At 41.9% G+C, this 15,245-nt stretch overlaps 2 protein-coding genes across 3 annotated transcripts in view; one reads left to right on the forward strand and one right to left on the reverse strand.

Moving 5' to 3' along the window:
* Positions 1-3,296: 3,296 nt before the first annotated feature.
* Positions 3,297-13,280, reverse strand: Eny2 (ENY2, transcription and export complex 2 subunit). The gene is made up of 5 exons (XM_005367507.3): positions 13,101-13,280; positions 11,677-11,753; positions 8,591-8,661; positions 7,343-7,417; positions 3,297-5,993 (listed from the first exon to the last, which is right to left on the reverse strand). Exons 1-5 carry the CDS (start codon positions 13,104-13,106, stop codon positions 5,917-5,919), a joined length of 306 nt encoding a protein of 101 aa, XP_005367564.1. The 5' UTR covers positions 13,107-13,280; the 3' UTR covers positions 3,297-5,916.
* Positions 13,281-13,454: 174 nt separating this feature from the next.
* Positions 13,455-15,245, forward strand: part of Nudcd1 (NudC domain containing 1) — a 36,813-nt gene continuing 35,022 nt past the window's right edge. For both annotated transcript variants that reach the window (XM_005367505.3, XM_005367506.3), the window contains exon 1: positions 13,455-13,680. In XM_005367505.3, coding sequence (XP_005367562.1) covers positions 13,566-13,680 — 115 coding nt within the window. In that variant the 5' untranslated portion in view covers positions 13,455-13,565. The remainder of the gene's footprint in view (positions 13,681-15,245) is intronic.

Here is a 15,245-nt window from a genome sequence, read left to right on the forward strand (position 1 = left end):
CCACTTTTTTTTTAAATACCTCCCAGCCACCGTGACCCACAGTAGACTGGGCCCTTTCACATCAATGAGCAGTCAGGAAACGGTCCCACAGACATGCCCACAAGCTAATCTGTTGGAAGCAATTCCTCAGTTGAGGTATCTTCTTCCCACTTGACTTTAGTTTTTGTCAGGTTGGCAAAAACAATGCAGCACATTTAATCAAGATTTGATCTACTTTGAATATAAAATGTCTCCCACGGGCCCATGTCCTCAATGCTTTGTTTCTATTTTGGGAGGTGGTGGTGAATTCTGAATGGGGAGCTTTGCTGGAGGAAACAGGTCCCTGTCCCCTTTCTGTCTGACATGAAATGCAGGGCCTTCTCTACCACAGGCTTCTGCCAATATAATGTTCTGCCCAAGTGCACAAGGCCAAATGACCTTAAGCAGAATCCTTGATACCACAATCGCGCCAATATCAAAACCAATGCCAAGTGATATTCAGAATTCTGTTATTTTTAAAACAAACTTAGAAGGACAATGAAGTATTCTTCAACAAAGTTCAAACGGTAGGTGTCTACACTGAGTAAGTTTGGGGCAGTAATGTATAAGTTATTACATGGAACTGTGTGTGGTTAGAAACAAGAAGCAGGCAAGGGGGTTCTGATGATAAACCATAAACTCTGAGCTCAAGGGAAGTACTTACAGGTCTGAGGAGTTACTATAGGAATAAAAGGCTGGGTGGTGGCTATGCCTTTAATCCCAGCACTCAGGAGGCAAGGCAGGATCTCTGTGAGTTGCAGGCCAGCCTTGTCTAGAAGAGCTAGTTCCAGCAGGTTCCAAAGCTACAGAGAAACCCTGCCCCCCCCAAATAAATAAATAAAATAAAAAAGGGCAGTGACTTCACTGAAGTCTGTACTACAAAGTGACAGAATTGGAGAATAGAGAATGCAGCAGATAAATGTCATATTTTTACTAGATATGTTTGTACGTGTGCAAAACCTGTCTTTATGGATGGGCAGAATATGAAAGACAAACCTTATGTGCCTTATGTGTAGCGCCATTTTTGAGGACCGAGCATTAGAATATGTGTGCTAGGGTCTTTCCATTTCTTTGACTTTATATCACCTTTCTTAGGAGGCACACCCATAATCTCATACTTCATTACACTGTGACTGCTCCCAGCAAAACAGGAGATATCCTATTGATAGGCATTGTCAGGTGGAACTCTTAGATAATTAAAGAAGTCCTTAAGCATATTATGGTAGAAACAATACTCGTATGTTGGTAGTATCTCGGCCTCAGTGTCTGTATCTCCACCCAACTGAATATGCACACCATACAGCGCATAGCATCACTTCAATCAGCGGAACAGAACCAAGTTATAGTTCTGTGGGCATTTCTGTATTGATTATCCTATCTTGTGGCTCTTACCTTGTCAAAGCCCAACTTTGCTGTAGGTAACTACCTAGAAGGGATACATTTTGAAGGATATGTCTTCAACCAAAATTAGGCCAACTGAAAGTCGTTTACTTAATTCTGGTGATTCAAGCACAACGCCAAACTGCAGTAAATATGGTGCTGCCATCTACACTTCGAACTACTCTGGTGCAACACTGCGACATGGGCCTAGGGCCCACATGCTCTTTGATTTCGTTTTGATTGCTGCTGTCATTGTAAAACACATCATTGAATGTCCACGGGCTTTGGGTGGTACATATGCCCTATATCTTTCCTCTTTAAAATAGAACAGAGAATGAAAAGGAAAAAAAATGAGCATTATTCTTTTGGGAAGAATTAAAACATTTTTATTTCATTTGTTAAGACCCCTGGGTCTGGGATGCAGCTCAGCAATAACCATCTATAGTGTGAATGAGACCCCTCCATTGTGATTAAAAACAGAGGTTAATTAATTAAAACCTATTTCACTTTCTGGTTATAAATCAGTGAGATCACAGTATTTTAGGACTCGTACATGCTCTTTCTATTTTGGGAGTCGTATATATTCTTTAAGTCAAGTTCCTGAATTTCTGAATTGGCTTCTGAAGATCCCGTCATCTACACCATATGACAAAGGCACCTTATTTGTATCAGAAGCACATTATGTGTTCTCATATTAAGTTTTAATCCAACAACACTTTTCTCTTGAACAAGCTGGCTGGCCTCTAGATTGGAACGGGGCCTGGTAAAATGTGATACTCAGTTCAATTAGTGAGTTCCAGAGAGGAGTAAGTATGGGTGCCAGGGGCCCCCTTGTGGCTGACAAGCAGAGTAACTAAATACAATTTGAAATCTGGAATAAACAGGAACATATTGACTGTACTTGCCACAAATTTGTATCTTTCTTGCTGTTGATTCAGTTAAAAGACCATCATCTTAAGGATTCTGTTAAGTACTGAAGACAGAAAGGTAAATGTGATACACTCCAAGCCATAGATAAAAGGCTAAAAATGACTATATTTCAATCCTCCTTGTTAAGGGCTTCAGTGACATTGATCCTGAGAAACAAATTTGAGTCATTCAGAAGTATGCAGCTAAACTGACCTGGTCCCCAACCCCAAGAACACCATTCTTGAATGCTTCGCATAGTGGTTAATACCGTCTAGAAACTCCCGACTAATGGGATTCATTGCATACAAAAGTGTAGGAAAATACACAATCACACCCTTGCTACAGTGTTTGGTAACATAAATCCACATGCTCTCATTACCCTATCAGTATTTAAGTCTTTATTAATTCCAGGCAGGATATTATATGATTTACTATACAGAGAAATCAAGGCAAGAGTTGTCCTCATCTGTTAATCCAGTTTCATAAATGAGTTCAGAACCAGAATGATCTGCTTATACTTAACAGTTTTCTTGATAGGTCACTCAATTTCTGTTCAAAGGTTCCTAGTAGAAAATATGTAGGAATGTTTGATGTCAAACACAAGCGAGGCCTCTACAAGGGCCAGGCACGTGCAGGTGCATGTGTGACACACGCCCACACGTGCGCAGGATCAATTCCAACACCAGCTACTGAGCAGCTGTCACAGTTCTCGTGTGTTGGGTGGAACTTTCTACCAAGTTATGTAAAGTCCTGTATCCAATTACTAACCCCCAGCATCAACCAGTCTCTAGCTTGGCAATGCTTAACCAAATGATACACTTGTAATGCCCAAAGTGATTGTATAAATAATTTAGTTGGGTCTTCTTTTACCCTATAACAGAGGATAGTGATGCCGAGCATACTAACCCAGCGCATTTCCAACACTCAGTGTGAAAGGGTGATGTGGTTTCAGTGTATTGCTTCTTTACATAAATCAATGAGAGCCAGAATGTTCACAAAGTTGATTTATTTACAAATACCAGTGATTCTAGATCCAATCTACAAGACATTTATAAGATGCCAAAGAAAAAAGTGGTAGGGGAGTCTTAGCATTATTTAAATCTAGACTTAGTTATGGGCCCCGGCGGTGGCACACACCTGTAATCCCAGCACTTGGGAGGTAGAGGTAGGAGGAGCAGGTATTCAAGGCTTACCTAGGCTACATAGCAAGTACAGGGAAAGCCTGGACTACATGTGACCCTGTCTCAAAACAAACGGCAAAACCCCAAAATAACATGAAAAACAAAACAAAAAACACCTTCAAAACCCAAAATCTATGTTCTTACTTAAATTTCTACAAAGTATTTTCAATTCAGCTATTTTTCCCATTTTCAAGGTATTTCGAAAACTTGGTTATTTCTTTTAACTTTTAGGATATTAAAACAGTATCTTTATAAGCCCTTTTTCCATTTGTTTCTATGTACAGAATTATGAAGAACTACCCCTTATCTCTAGTATTTTATGTGTACCATGTAAGACTATTTCCTTTCTGAAAATGGGCAACAAATGAACAACCCTATTGTCAATACTCTACATTATGAAACTGAAACACAACATTACTTTGGGTAAGATTTTGTGTGTGTACATAGATCAAGATCCAAATATAATTTACAGTTATGCAAATTACTCGATGACATTTGAACTCATGACATTTAAGTGTGAACTATGAACCAAAAATTGAGAAACCTTTTCTCAGTTACACCCCCATTTATCAGGACTTTATCTCATGCTCCTGCAGAACAGCCCATTCATTCCCTTACTCATCCATTCAGAAACGTACATCATACAATGAAGTCATGTTTCCTCCCCTACAGATGTACCACCAAATGCCTGTAAACCCAGCTCTCAGGATTCATGTTCAAGGCCAGCCTGGGCTATATGAGTTTGAGGCTATCTGGACTACACAGGGACAGTCAATCTCAAAAATCCAAAAAGAAATCAGTGACAAGGAATTTAAATCACAGGACTGTCAGAACATTTAAAACTCAAGCTGAACTCTGAAGGGAAAGCAGTAATGAAATGACGTAGAGGGCTTCCCAGGCTGATGGGTTTTGAAAAGGACTAAGGGGTAGAACAATGTAATATGTTGGGGATTCTACAGATTGGGGAGATGACTACATACTAGACTTAGGACGGCCTAACTAATATATAGAGTTTGGATTTCATCCAGAATTGAAACATTTCAAGTAGGGGAATAAAATGATCAGACTTAAATTTTATAAGGCCACATAGGCAGTAACAGTAAGGGAGAGATAATGGAGGCACAAAGGGGTCACTGCAGTCACTTGGGCTTAAGAGGGCCAAAAAGGATGATCCAAGTTGATGTCGGGTATTGCACAATGGTCCTCAATCAGCAGCAGTAACACAAGCTTAGGGTGTCTCAGAAATAATCCTCTTATCTCTTACCTTCAGAAATAGCATTAACAATCATCTTGAGTAATCTGTATCTGATATATTCCATGAATAAGGAATACAACAAGGGGAGTTACCAGGGAGAAAGTTACTATTTAAAGTATGGTCATTTTAAGGTGTTTGTGTAATATCCAAGGAACTAGACTTGTTGACAGGTATATGGGTATTGAGGCTGGAATGAAGTCTGGCTGTGAGGAAGTTTAGCATTTATCAATCTGTTGGTATTTGAAGCCATGGTCAGACCCATTTCCTGGGTTTCAAGCCAGGGAAAAATATACTGTTACCTAGAGGACTCACGAAAGTCTACAGAACATTATCTGAAGGTTACACAGAACAAGAAGTACTCGACAAAACACCTGAAAAAAAACCCAAGCAACCAAAAACAAGCAGAAAGAACTTCGAATGGTAGTAAGCAATGGGAGGAATGGGAGGCAAAGTTCCAAATGGAAGGATGGTCAACATTATCACCCTGCGAAGGTCACATAACAGACAAGAGTCCATTAGATCTAGCAATCCTGATGGCAGAGGAAAGCTAGCGGGTACAGAGTATTAGTTTCCATTTATGTTCTTTCTTGACCTCAGTATATAGGGATGCAATTTAGAGATGCTGCTTTCAAAGTTCAGATGGTGTGCAGCCAGCTTGTAAATGTTGTCTTCCACTAGATGGTAAATTCTTTGAAGCACAAGAAAGGCACATACAGATAAGACCCAGTCCTAACCCTCTGAACTTGTAACAAATAAGACAAATAACCCACAGTACAAGACAAGGGCATAACAGTTATCAAATATGAGAACTCAAAGAGGAACATACCATAACTAGACAACCTAGAAAGCCTTCTCAGCTGTTAGTACAGAGAATCACACATAGAAATACTGAATTATAGTAAGTAATTGCTGGCATTTTCTCTCAACATATCTACTCAATCAGTAATAAACACAGTCCCATTTATTCCAAAATTGAAAAAAATTGAAACTCATTCATGAGATATTTATTAAAATAACACATTTAGGGAAAAAACCAATACAATGTATACATCATTACTGAAAACTGTATACCATCATACAAAAAAGGACTTTATTTTGGGAAATCAACTTCTAATTTATGGCAAGTTTTACTTTCAGAAATAAACCCACAGAACAACACATTCTAGTTCACCCTTAAAGACTGGCATGCTGAGCAAGGAATGTTCTTATTCTTTGTAGGAGTTCCTTCTTTACACTGTCAGGTACCAGGGCTGAAACATAAAAATCAAAGTCAGAGGACTTCAGTGATCACGTATCAATTTGACTTGATGTTTTATTACAGATTACCAATACAGGGATTTTACAGAACATTCACGTTTGAATGAAAAAACAAAAAGATGGTATCAGGACTTAAACATCTAAGACCTAAACACACAGCACATCAATGAGAAGTAAAAGCCTGGGAAATTTTTTAAACTAGATATATACAAGTCCATTTGAAAATGCAAAGCCACACTGATAAATCCGACTTAAACAAGACCTACACCAAACATGTCACCTCTAAATTGTCTGACTATAAAGTCATCAATGGAGCTGAAGAGAATTTTTTTGGGGGGGGGGTTGCAAACCTTCTTGAGGTGGTGGCTAAATAGATCTAAACGTGTACAAAATACACAAAACTTTTCTTTAAAACAGAGGCCATAAATTTGAAGAAGTGGGGGAGAGGCGGGAAGACTAAGAGGGAGAAAAGGGAAAGGAAAAAATGTTGTAATTATAATCTCAAAAAACTCAATTTTTACTGGAAACCAATAGAAAATCTGAAAGATATGAATAAATCTAAGATGGAAACATTGAAGGAGAAACAGGATAATTTCCTACTTAAATAAAAAATGTCTAAGCAATGTTAAAAGATTAAGAAAAAAAGTAGAAAAAGAAATCAGAAAAAATTAGCTTAAAGTATAAAAGGATAAAATGAACAAATGTTTTTCCTGAGCCATAGTTAATAAAACAAATGTTTTTCAGTGGTAAATAAACTTTAAGAAAAGGACCATGGGTTTTATGCTTCCTTCTTAACATGGAATGAGTATTCTGTGTAATTTTCAGGTATTTATTTTATAGTCAAGGATTTTGACTGTGGCCATGTGTAAAGACATCCTACAACTCAGCTAATTTAGATGCTTTCACTTCTAAGTCTTAAATATGTATCACCCTGAATTACCAAATTCTTAATTAGACATTCAAGAAGACAGACTTTCATTAATTGTTAATAAGGAAAGAGATAGTAGGACAATGACTCAGGACTGGAGTAAAACTCTGAATTATTAAATATTTAAGTGGAGTCAGGCCATATCTAATAAACTTTATAAATCCAAGATTCAGGTGACATTTTCCTGTATAAACTCTCATGTCAAAAATGATCTGCCTTACTAATACAAACCATCAACCTAACACCGCAGACAGGGAGCATGCCAATTTATACCAACTACTCCAGACTTCTCCAACAGTCAGCTGGGCAACTGTACTTAAACCTTTCCCACAGGAAGGACAACTCCATGATTTTGGCAAGGATGTTTTCTTACAGAAAGCCTGTATTTCCTCTGACATAATTTGTGCTTCTTACCTCTGCCTTTTGGAGTGATTTCAGCCACCAAGTCATCAACAGTAATGTGTTCTAGTCCTTTTTCTTTAATTACCTCTTATGCAAAAGCAAAAAACAAATCATATCATTTAAAATCATTATCTGTAAGAAAGATTTTCATAGAGGAAGGGTTAAAATCATGTTTTTTAGAGTATAGATTGGTCTTATATAAAAAGAGGACACTTCTTTTTTCTTTTTAATGAAAATTAATTGCCTCATAAATGTATTAATCTCCAGATTACAGACAGTTGGTTTATCCTTCCACTAAAGGACTTTTTTAAGCAAACAAATAGCAGGAATACCCAGAATAAATAAGAACTGTGCAGTGTCAAATGTAACTTTTGTAAAAATCTGGAAATTTGTAATTTAACAGATTTTACTATAATTATATTAAGTTTAAATGCACCAAAGAAATAAAATTTATTATTGGAGCCTATGTTATAACTTTATAGGCAAGAATTAGAATGTTGAGCTATTTTGCTTTTTTCTCTTCTCCATGCTGGACCGAAGGAAACAAGAGGGAACACAATCACATTTACTGGACCTTTAGCATTTACAGCTTTCAGTACCCACAACAACACCCACGTCAAAGGCGAGGCAACTAAAGCATAAAGTTCAGTGCATGGCCAAAAATGAGCTCTGGCCAAGGTTTGCACAACTCAGCTTCCCCTTTTATTTACTTGTCCCGATGTTTTTTTTTTAACAGTTAATAAAGACACAGTCTATTATTTTTTACTTGTAGGAAATGTAATAAGGACAACTCATTAAAAATATCTAGAATTTCAATCTATCAAAAGCTGTGCCATAAAAGGGACTCATAGCTACCAAAAACACAAGACTTTTATTGTATATTTTCTACAGTATGCTTAATTCCCCGACCACAGTGTAACAGAACACACAATTCCTCTACATCTACCAACCATCAAGTGCTTGTTGTAATGAAAAGTACATCAAGATCACTAGCATTACTAAAAAACACAGGCGACTATACTTTGGTCCCACAGAATCTTAGTAGTTATGCTTCAATTTTGGAAAATTCTAAAAATTCAGGAATTAAGTCTAAAAATATCACTGAGAAGAAAACTCTCACCTTAAGACTCACTTTCCTATCTGCTTAAAATGATGACTGAGGATTGACACTGTAAGATATGAACTATTCTTTATTGTAATGATTCCCAGACCAACCCAGTTCAGACAACAGCCATGGCATATCTAAGTGAAACTGATTACCTTTACAGTGTGCCTTCAACTGATCCTTCCAGCCGCACTCGATTAATTTAGCTCGCAGCAACTCTTTGAGGCTGTTTTAAAAGGAAATGTTTTCAAATCAATCGTAGCAAGATACTTTAAATAGCAATGTCTGAAGCAATGTACAAGTACAAACTGTTCAACTAAAACCCCCTGCTTTCCGTCCCCAGGCTTTATCTGGGGTCAAATCCTGAGTCACTGCTTAGTTTTCAGACGTCACACAAGCCAGATCTCGGCCTCACTTATAGTCAGGTTCCGAATCCATTCACGGACTCCAATCTTAACCTGCCCCATGTCTGTCCCCATTCACTGACTCCAGTCTTTTTTTTTTTGGTTTTTTGAGACAGGGTTTCTCTGCGGTTTTGGAGCCTGTCCTGGAACTAGCTCTTGTAGACCAGGCTGGTCTCGAACTCAGAGATCCACCTGCCTCTGCCTCCCGAGTGCTGGGATTAAAGGCGTGCACCACCACCTGGCCCGTCACTGACTCCAGTCTTAACCTGCCCCATGTCTGTCCCCATTCACTGACTCCAGTCTTAAGCTGCCCCGTGTCTCTCTCGATTCCCACACTTCAGCAAAACTGGCATGGCTACTGTACTATAATTAGCAGGATTTTCCTCTCTTAAACTCTCTTTCCCTGCAGACCACCAGTCTCTCAACAGCCCCAGAGACTGATCATGTGACACGTCAACCTTGATGCCTGAGTAGGGCTTTCGAGAGCCAAAACACAGCTTCATTTTCCCTCCCACTTTCCCTCCTTCTTCTCAAAATGACAATGTCATTCTTCATTCTTTTGGACCCTTGGGGGCATCCTTCAACTCACTATGCATGCAATGTATGAGTAAATCCTGCAGTTTCAGTTTCAAAATGTTTATCTAGAATTTAAATGTTTCTCTGCCAAGAGCACCCTAGTTCTAGCCACCATCTTTTCTTGTCTGGACTCACACCTAACGTCCTACATCACCTCCCCACCTGCTCCCTTGATTATGACATTCCCTTCAAAATCTCCCAGTGCATGAATAAGAAAGAGAACGGCAATTCTCCACACACACTGCTACCCATGCTATCTGCACGCACCCAGCACAGCATCTGATCTCTCTCCATACGGGTGTCTGCTTTACCTCCCATTTGGAAAAAGTACACGGCTATTTCCTCCTTTCTAATGGCTGCTTTTCACCTTCACCCCATCACCTTTCTAACTAACCTTCCTACCGTCTATCTTACCCCCTTCAAATCTACATTCACACTGCCAAAATACTATCCCTACAAGGACAATGTAGCTTAGTCACTTCCTTTCCAAAAATTCCCATCACCTAAGGACAAAGACAGCAACATACGCTTGTGTAAACTCAGTTTCTGCTCTGTAACAGAAACACAAGCAAACAGCTCTACTGAGTCACTCTCCCCATACAAATATGGAGAAGATTCTTTTTTTGGTTTTTCGAGACAGGGTTTCTCTGTAGCTTTGGAGCCTGTCCTGGAACTCGCTCTATAGACCAGGCTGGTCTCGAACTCACAGAGATCCGCCTGCCTCTGCCTCCCAAGTGCTGGGATTAAAGGCGTGTGCCACCACCACCCGGCTGAGAAGATTCTTATTTATTTATTTATTTAGAAGATTCTTGTAATTTGAAATATGACCTGGGCATGGTTGATCATAACTTGCCTATTACCTAAGCAAGATGGTAACCAAGTGAGGCTCTTTGCCGGTAGGATGTAAATTTTGAACTGCTAACCTCTGCCACCTGTGAGTAGGGCCTGCTTGAGAATAAAGACAACAGAGGAAAGGAGAGAAAAAAAGACACCGTGTGCAACCGTTTCTAGGGCCCGGACACAGTGATGTAAAGAGCTTTCATTACATGGGCTTAAATATGCCACTGGTTAAACACTTGTAAAATTCAGTACGTTTTCAAAGGACAGAATTTTTACACGAAATTCCTCACTTCTGCACCCCTGCTCCAGTCACAAGCTCTCACACTCTCTCTCTATTCTATATCCTGAAGTTCCCTGAGCACTTATCAGGTACCAAAGCTCTGGATGCGCCTCCTGCTCCACATGCCTAGACCATCCTTTCCCGTTCTGACCTAGAGAACTGCTGATTCTTCTTCTATCCTATGTGAAAATCTTTTTTTTTTCTCTGTAGCTCTTGTAGACTAGGCTGGCTTTGAACTAAGAGATCCACCTGCCTCAGCTGGGATTAAAGGCCTGCACCACTAGGATCCAGCTTTTGTTATTGAAATTTACCCAATCATCTTCAGGTAAAATGGGAGAAATCCCTCCGTTCCTGTAAATGCACTTTCCTTTTGTAAATTTTCTGTCTGTCTGTCTGTCTGTCTGTCTGTCTGTCTGTCTGTCTGTCTCTCTCTCCCTGACTTGATTTCTCTGTGTAATAGCCCTAACTGTCCTGTAACTAGCTCTTCTAGTCCAGGCTAGCATTGAATTCAGAGATCCGCCTGCCTCTGCTTCCCAAGTACTGGGATTAAAGGCGTGTGCCACCACTGCCTGGCTTCCTTTTGTAAGTTATTACTCTGCTCTGGGAGCCTTTTTATATTTCTTTAAACATTTGCTCCTTAAATAAGGTTTTAAGCATAACGTTATATAATGGGTATACAAAGGCATTTCTCTCATGGAACCTGGATTACACTGACGACCATAAACTAATGGAATACATAGTGGATACAAGAGCTAGAATTTGAAGATAAGTAACTGAATAGAAGAGGAAGAAGAAAGCACTCCGGCAAAGAGTAACAGCCCAATTCTGCAGAGCTAAGAAGAGCACGAGGTAACTAAACCCGGCATACTCTCCGGCGGTAGTTATTTGTGTCCATGCTCTCTTCGTTTTGTGAGCCATGCTCCAGCAGTACCCTTTACTGCTGTCTTTGGTATGTGACTCTTCAAATCTTGCAATGCTTGTTCCGACTATTATAGATGTTAAGAACAGAAACTCTGGTAATCTTTCCTTCTCTCTAATTCTTTCCAGATAGGTTTTGTCCCTGGACACTAGAAATTCTTCCATTCACACGCAGCCATTAGGGACGGGAAAACCTGACTTGTGAACCCAGTTGACTACTCACCGTTCTCTCTCTCCCGTTTCTATCAACTTTTGGTTAATCGCTGCTCTCATCTGTGCATCTTTGTTCATCTTGCTAACCTGGACAGCGACATGAGTGTGAGATACATCACATTTAGAGAACCGGTTCCTGCTAAGCCCTCTCTAGACAACCACCCTAACAACACATTCACCGTTCTAGGAAGAAGAGGCTGAGAACTTCAAGTATGTGACATGGCATCATTATTCTTGGTATCAGTTACCGCATCCCAATTCACCTTCGCCATGCCACCCCCTTCCTGTCTGTGCTCTTCACTCATGAGCTGAAGGGAACAACTTCATCAAGCGCTTACTACCTAACAGCTTACTACCTAACACCGAGCATCCTGAACTCCCACACTTGCTCTGTGAACACGACTTCATTTTACAGATGAGAACACTGAGGCACAGAAACAGAAAATGGTGATGGGTAAATTTGAACTCGGGCACTCAGCCACCAAGAGCCCCAAACACCTCACTTAGCTGCAGATTAATAATTGACTACTGCTCATTTCTGCATCTTAACCGCATTCAAATTTTGGGACAGGCATATAGTATACACACCAATAAGAGATACTATCGTGAAGAATGAAATAGGACTCTGTGTGCTTTAGTGTTCACTAAAATTTACTGAGAATTACAACTGCCACCCTAACTGTGGGTATCTGCGCCCACAAACACACTTTTTCTGGACGGTATGATAAGAGAAAACAAATCTCAAACTAGTCCTTAATTAAGAAAATTCTCCATTTTCATTTTGAAAAAAAAAAGCAAGGTTAAGTTTTGAGGGCATTTTTGCCTTTTAAAGGTTTAAAATAAAGTCAGAACTAAGTTAATGTTTTCCTACTTAATGTCACTAACTTGGGACGACTGGGTAGCTGCCCACCTCGTCTATACGAAAACTCGGACTGACAGAATTTTCAGAGTCGGGTTAGGCAAGGCACAGGAGAGCAGAGGGTTAATAACTAGGGAATGTCCTACTCCTGTGTCTAGCGCTTAACCTTTCCAAAATACCTGCAAAGTTCAGTCAGACCCACACCGAGCACAGCGAAACTTCACCTCGTCTGGGCCCCTAAAGAAATCACGGCTGGTGACCTTGGCCAAGTCACTTACTTCCCAAAGGCCTCAGTTTTCTCACTGGTAAAACAAGGGCGCTAGGGTAGGGAACCCCTCCCCGCTCTGACATTCTTGGGGAAAAGGCACCCGGGCCGAGACAGCTGGAGAGGCGGGAGGGGAGGAGCCAGAAAACAAAGCGAGGTCTGGCTCCGGGCCAACTCCAGCAGCACGCCCTGTCGGAGAGCCCTACAGGCCCGCGAGCGCGGGTCGGGGAAGCTAACGAGAAGACAGCACATCGAAAGGAGCCTGGGCTGGGCCCGGGTCCCGGCCCTGAGGACCACGGGCATAGCTCACCACCATCACCGCGGGCGAGGGCCGTCCCTTCCCAGCGACGAAATGACCCTTGCGCTGACGACCGTTACCTACCACACTCTTCGGCTGCCCGGACTTAGACCCTCAGTAGCTCGGGCACCTAAGCACACAGAAAGCTAGACCACGCATTTCCGGGGCGGGATCTGGCCACCCTGCCTATAATGTGAGAATTCAACTAGCGCGGGCCGCCTTCTGGTCGCTCGGCCTTCTGGGTAGGGAAGTCCGGAGTCAGCTTAGCGGGCGGGCGTTTGTCCTCGGTGAACTACACTTCCTAGGAGGCAACACGAGTCAGCTTTCTCAAGGATACTACATTTCCCAGACAAGACTGGGCGCCGCAGAGTCCTCTGGGATGGGAACCACGCCGCTTCCCACCCTCAGTTCCAGGAGCGAAGCGCGGACCTTTCAACAAGAGCTTTATTGATTCTCTCGCTGGGCTCCCGCAACGCCATGGAGGCAGCCAATTGCTCCCTGCGGGTGAAGCGACCCTTGCTGGATCCCCGCTTCGAGGGCTACAAGCTGTCTCTCGAGCCGCTGCCCTGCTACCAGCTGGAGCTCGATGCAGGTGGGATCGGCGGCGCCCTCTCGCACGCGGTTCCTTTTTCGTTTAGGCTGCCGTCGGCGCGACCCTCTGTCACTCTGGCTGGCCAGGCATGGTGGCCTTTCCCTGGACGCGTCCTGCGGGGCTGCACCTAGAGCTGCCGTCCCCGGAGACCGCTACCCACTCGGGGACCCGGGGGCACCCCCTTCCCTCCACGTCCGAGCCTCGGGACCCTGGGCCCTAGCTGGCACCCGCAGCGGAGCTCGGAGGTTCCCTGCATCCCTGGCCCCCGCTGCGCTGGAGGTTGCCTTTCCTGCCCCGAAGCAAGCACCTTTTTGTAAACGTGTTCACCAGGAAGCCACGCCTCCTTGGAAAATCCCCAGCTCCCTTTTTCTTCTGACGCAGAATCATTTCTTTGGAGAATTCCCCCCCCCCCACCACATTTAGTTAGCAGTGTCAAGTACTCAGGTCCCCGATACACACACAACGACCCTACAAGTTATTGAGGGAAACAGATTTAGTGCGCTTAGTACTGCATACTGCTGCTACTCACTTCATTTGTAACTGGCCAGAGGCTATTCTCAAAGTTCTCTCTCTCTTTTATATATTGTTTTGTTTCTTCTTGTTTTTTAGAGACAGTGTTTCCTAGTAGCTATGGAGCCAGTCCTACAACTTGCTCTGTAGACCAGGTTGGCTCAAACTTCTTTTTACAACGTTAAGAACTGCAATTTCGCCAGGTGGTGGTGGCGCACGCCTTTAATCACAGTACTCAGGAGGCAGAGGGAGGCGGATATCTGAGGCCAGCCTGGTCTACATGAGCTAGTTTTAGGACAGGCCTCAAAGCCACAGAGAAATTGTCTTGAAAAACCAAAAAAAAAAAAAAAAGGAACTGCAATTTTATTAATGAAAACGCCCAGAGATTTTTGTGTTTTTTAATACACGCCTCTGCAAATTCTGTTTCTTATACATGTTTCCCGAGGGTTACGCTTGGAGAAATACTGATCCAGAAGTATTAGTAGATGTTTAAAAATCGAGCAAATGTTGATATTTGTTCGTTCATTTGTTTAGAGAGTGCCTCTGTAGCCTTGACTGCTTGGCACTTGCTTTGTAGACTGGGCTGGCCCCGAACTCACAGATACCCAGCTTCCTCTGCCTCCTGAGTGCTGGGATTTAGAGGCATACTCTCCCGTGCCCCCATGCAGGCCAACAAATGCCTGTTTTTAAATTTGTTTATTCAATTTAGAAGTAATCTTTGTGGGTCTGTTTTGTGTTATACTATGATGGTCATGATTGGTAGGAAACAGTTCATAAGTAGCTGACGAATCATAATCCGTTTAAGAAGCATCTACAGTCTGGGCAAGCAGGGCTAAGGAAGTGAGCATGCAATGGTATATCTGGGAAAGCACCCTGGAGAACTGAGTTGAGCGTAGCTGTTGGGCAGCAGCAAAGAGGAGCTTCCTTTCTTTTCCTCTTCCTCTTGGGCTTTTGATGTTTTTGTCTCCATGCCAGTAACAGATACCGCTATGTTCAGTTAGCTAATTCATTGGAAACAAAACCTAAAGGCACAAAGCCTTTTGACTCAGAACAGA

This window comes from Microtus ochrogaster, unplaced genomic scaffold (genome assembly GCF_000317375.1).
Source record: "Microtus ochrogaster isolate Prairie Vole_2 unplaced genomic scaffold, MicOch1.0 UNK19, whole genome shotgun sequence".
NCBI classification, from domain to species: Eukaryota; Metazoa; Chordata; class Mammalia; order Rodentia; family Cricetidae; genus Microtus; species Microtus ochrogaster.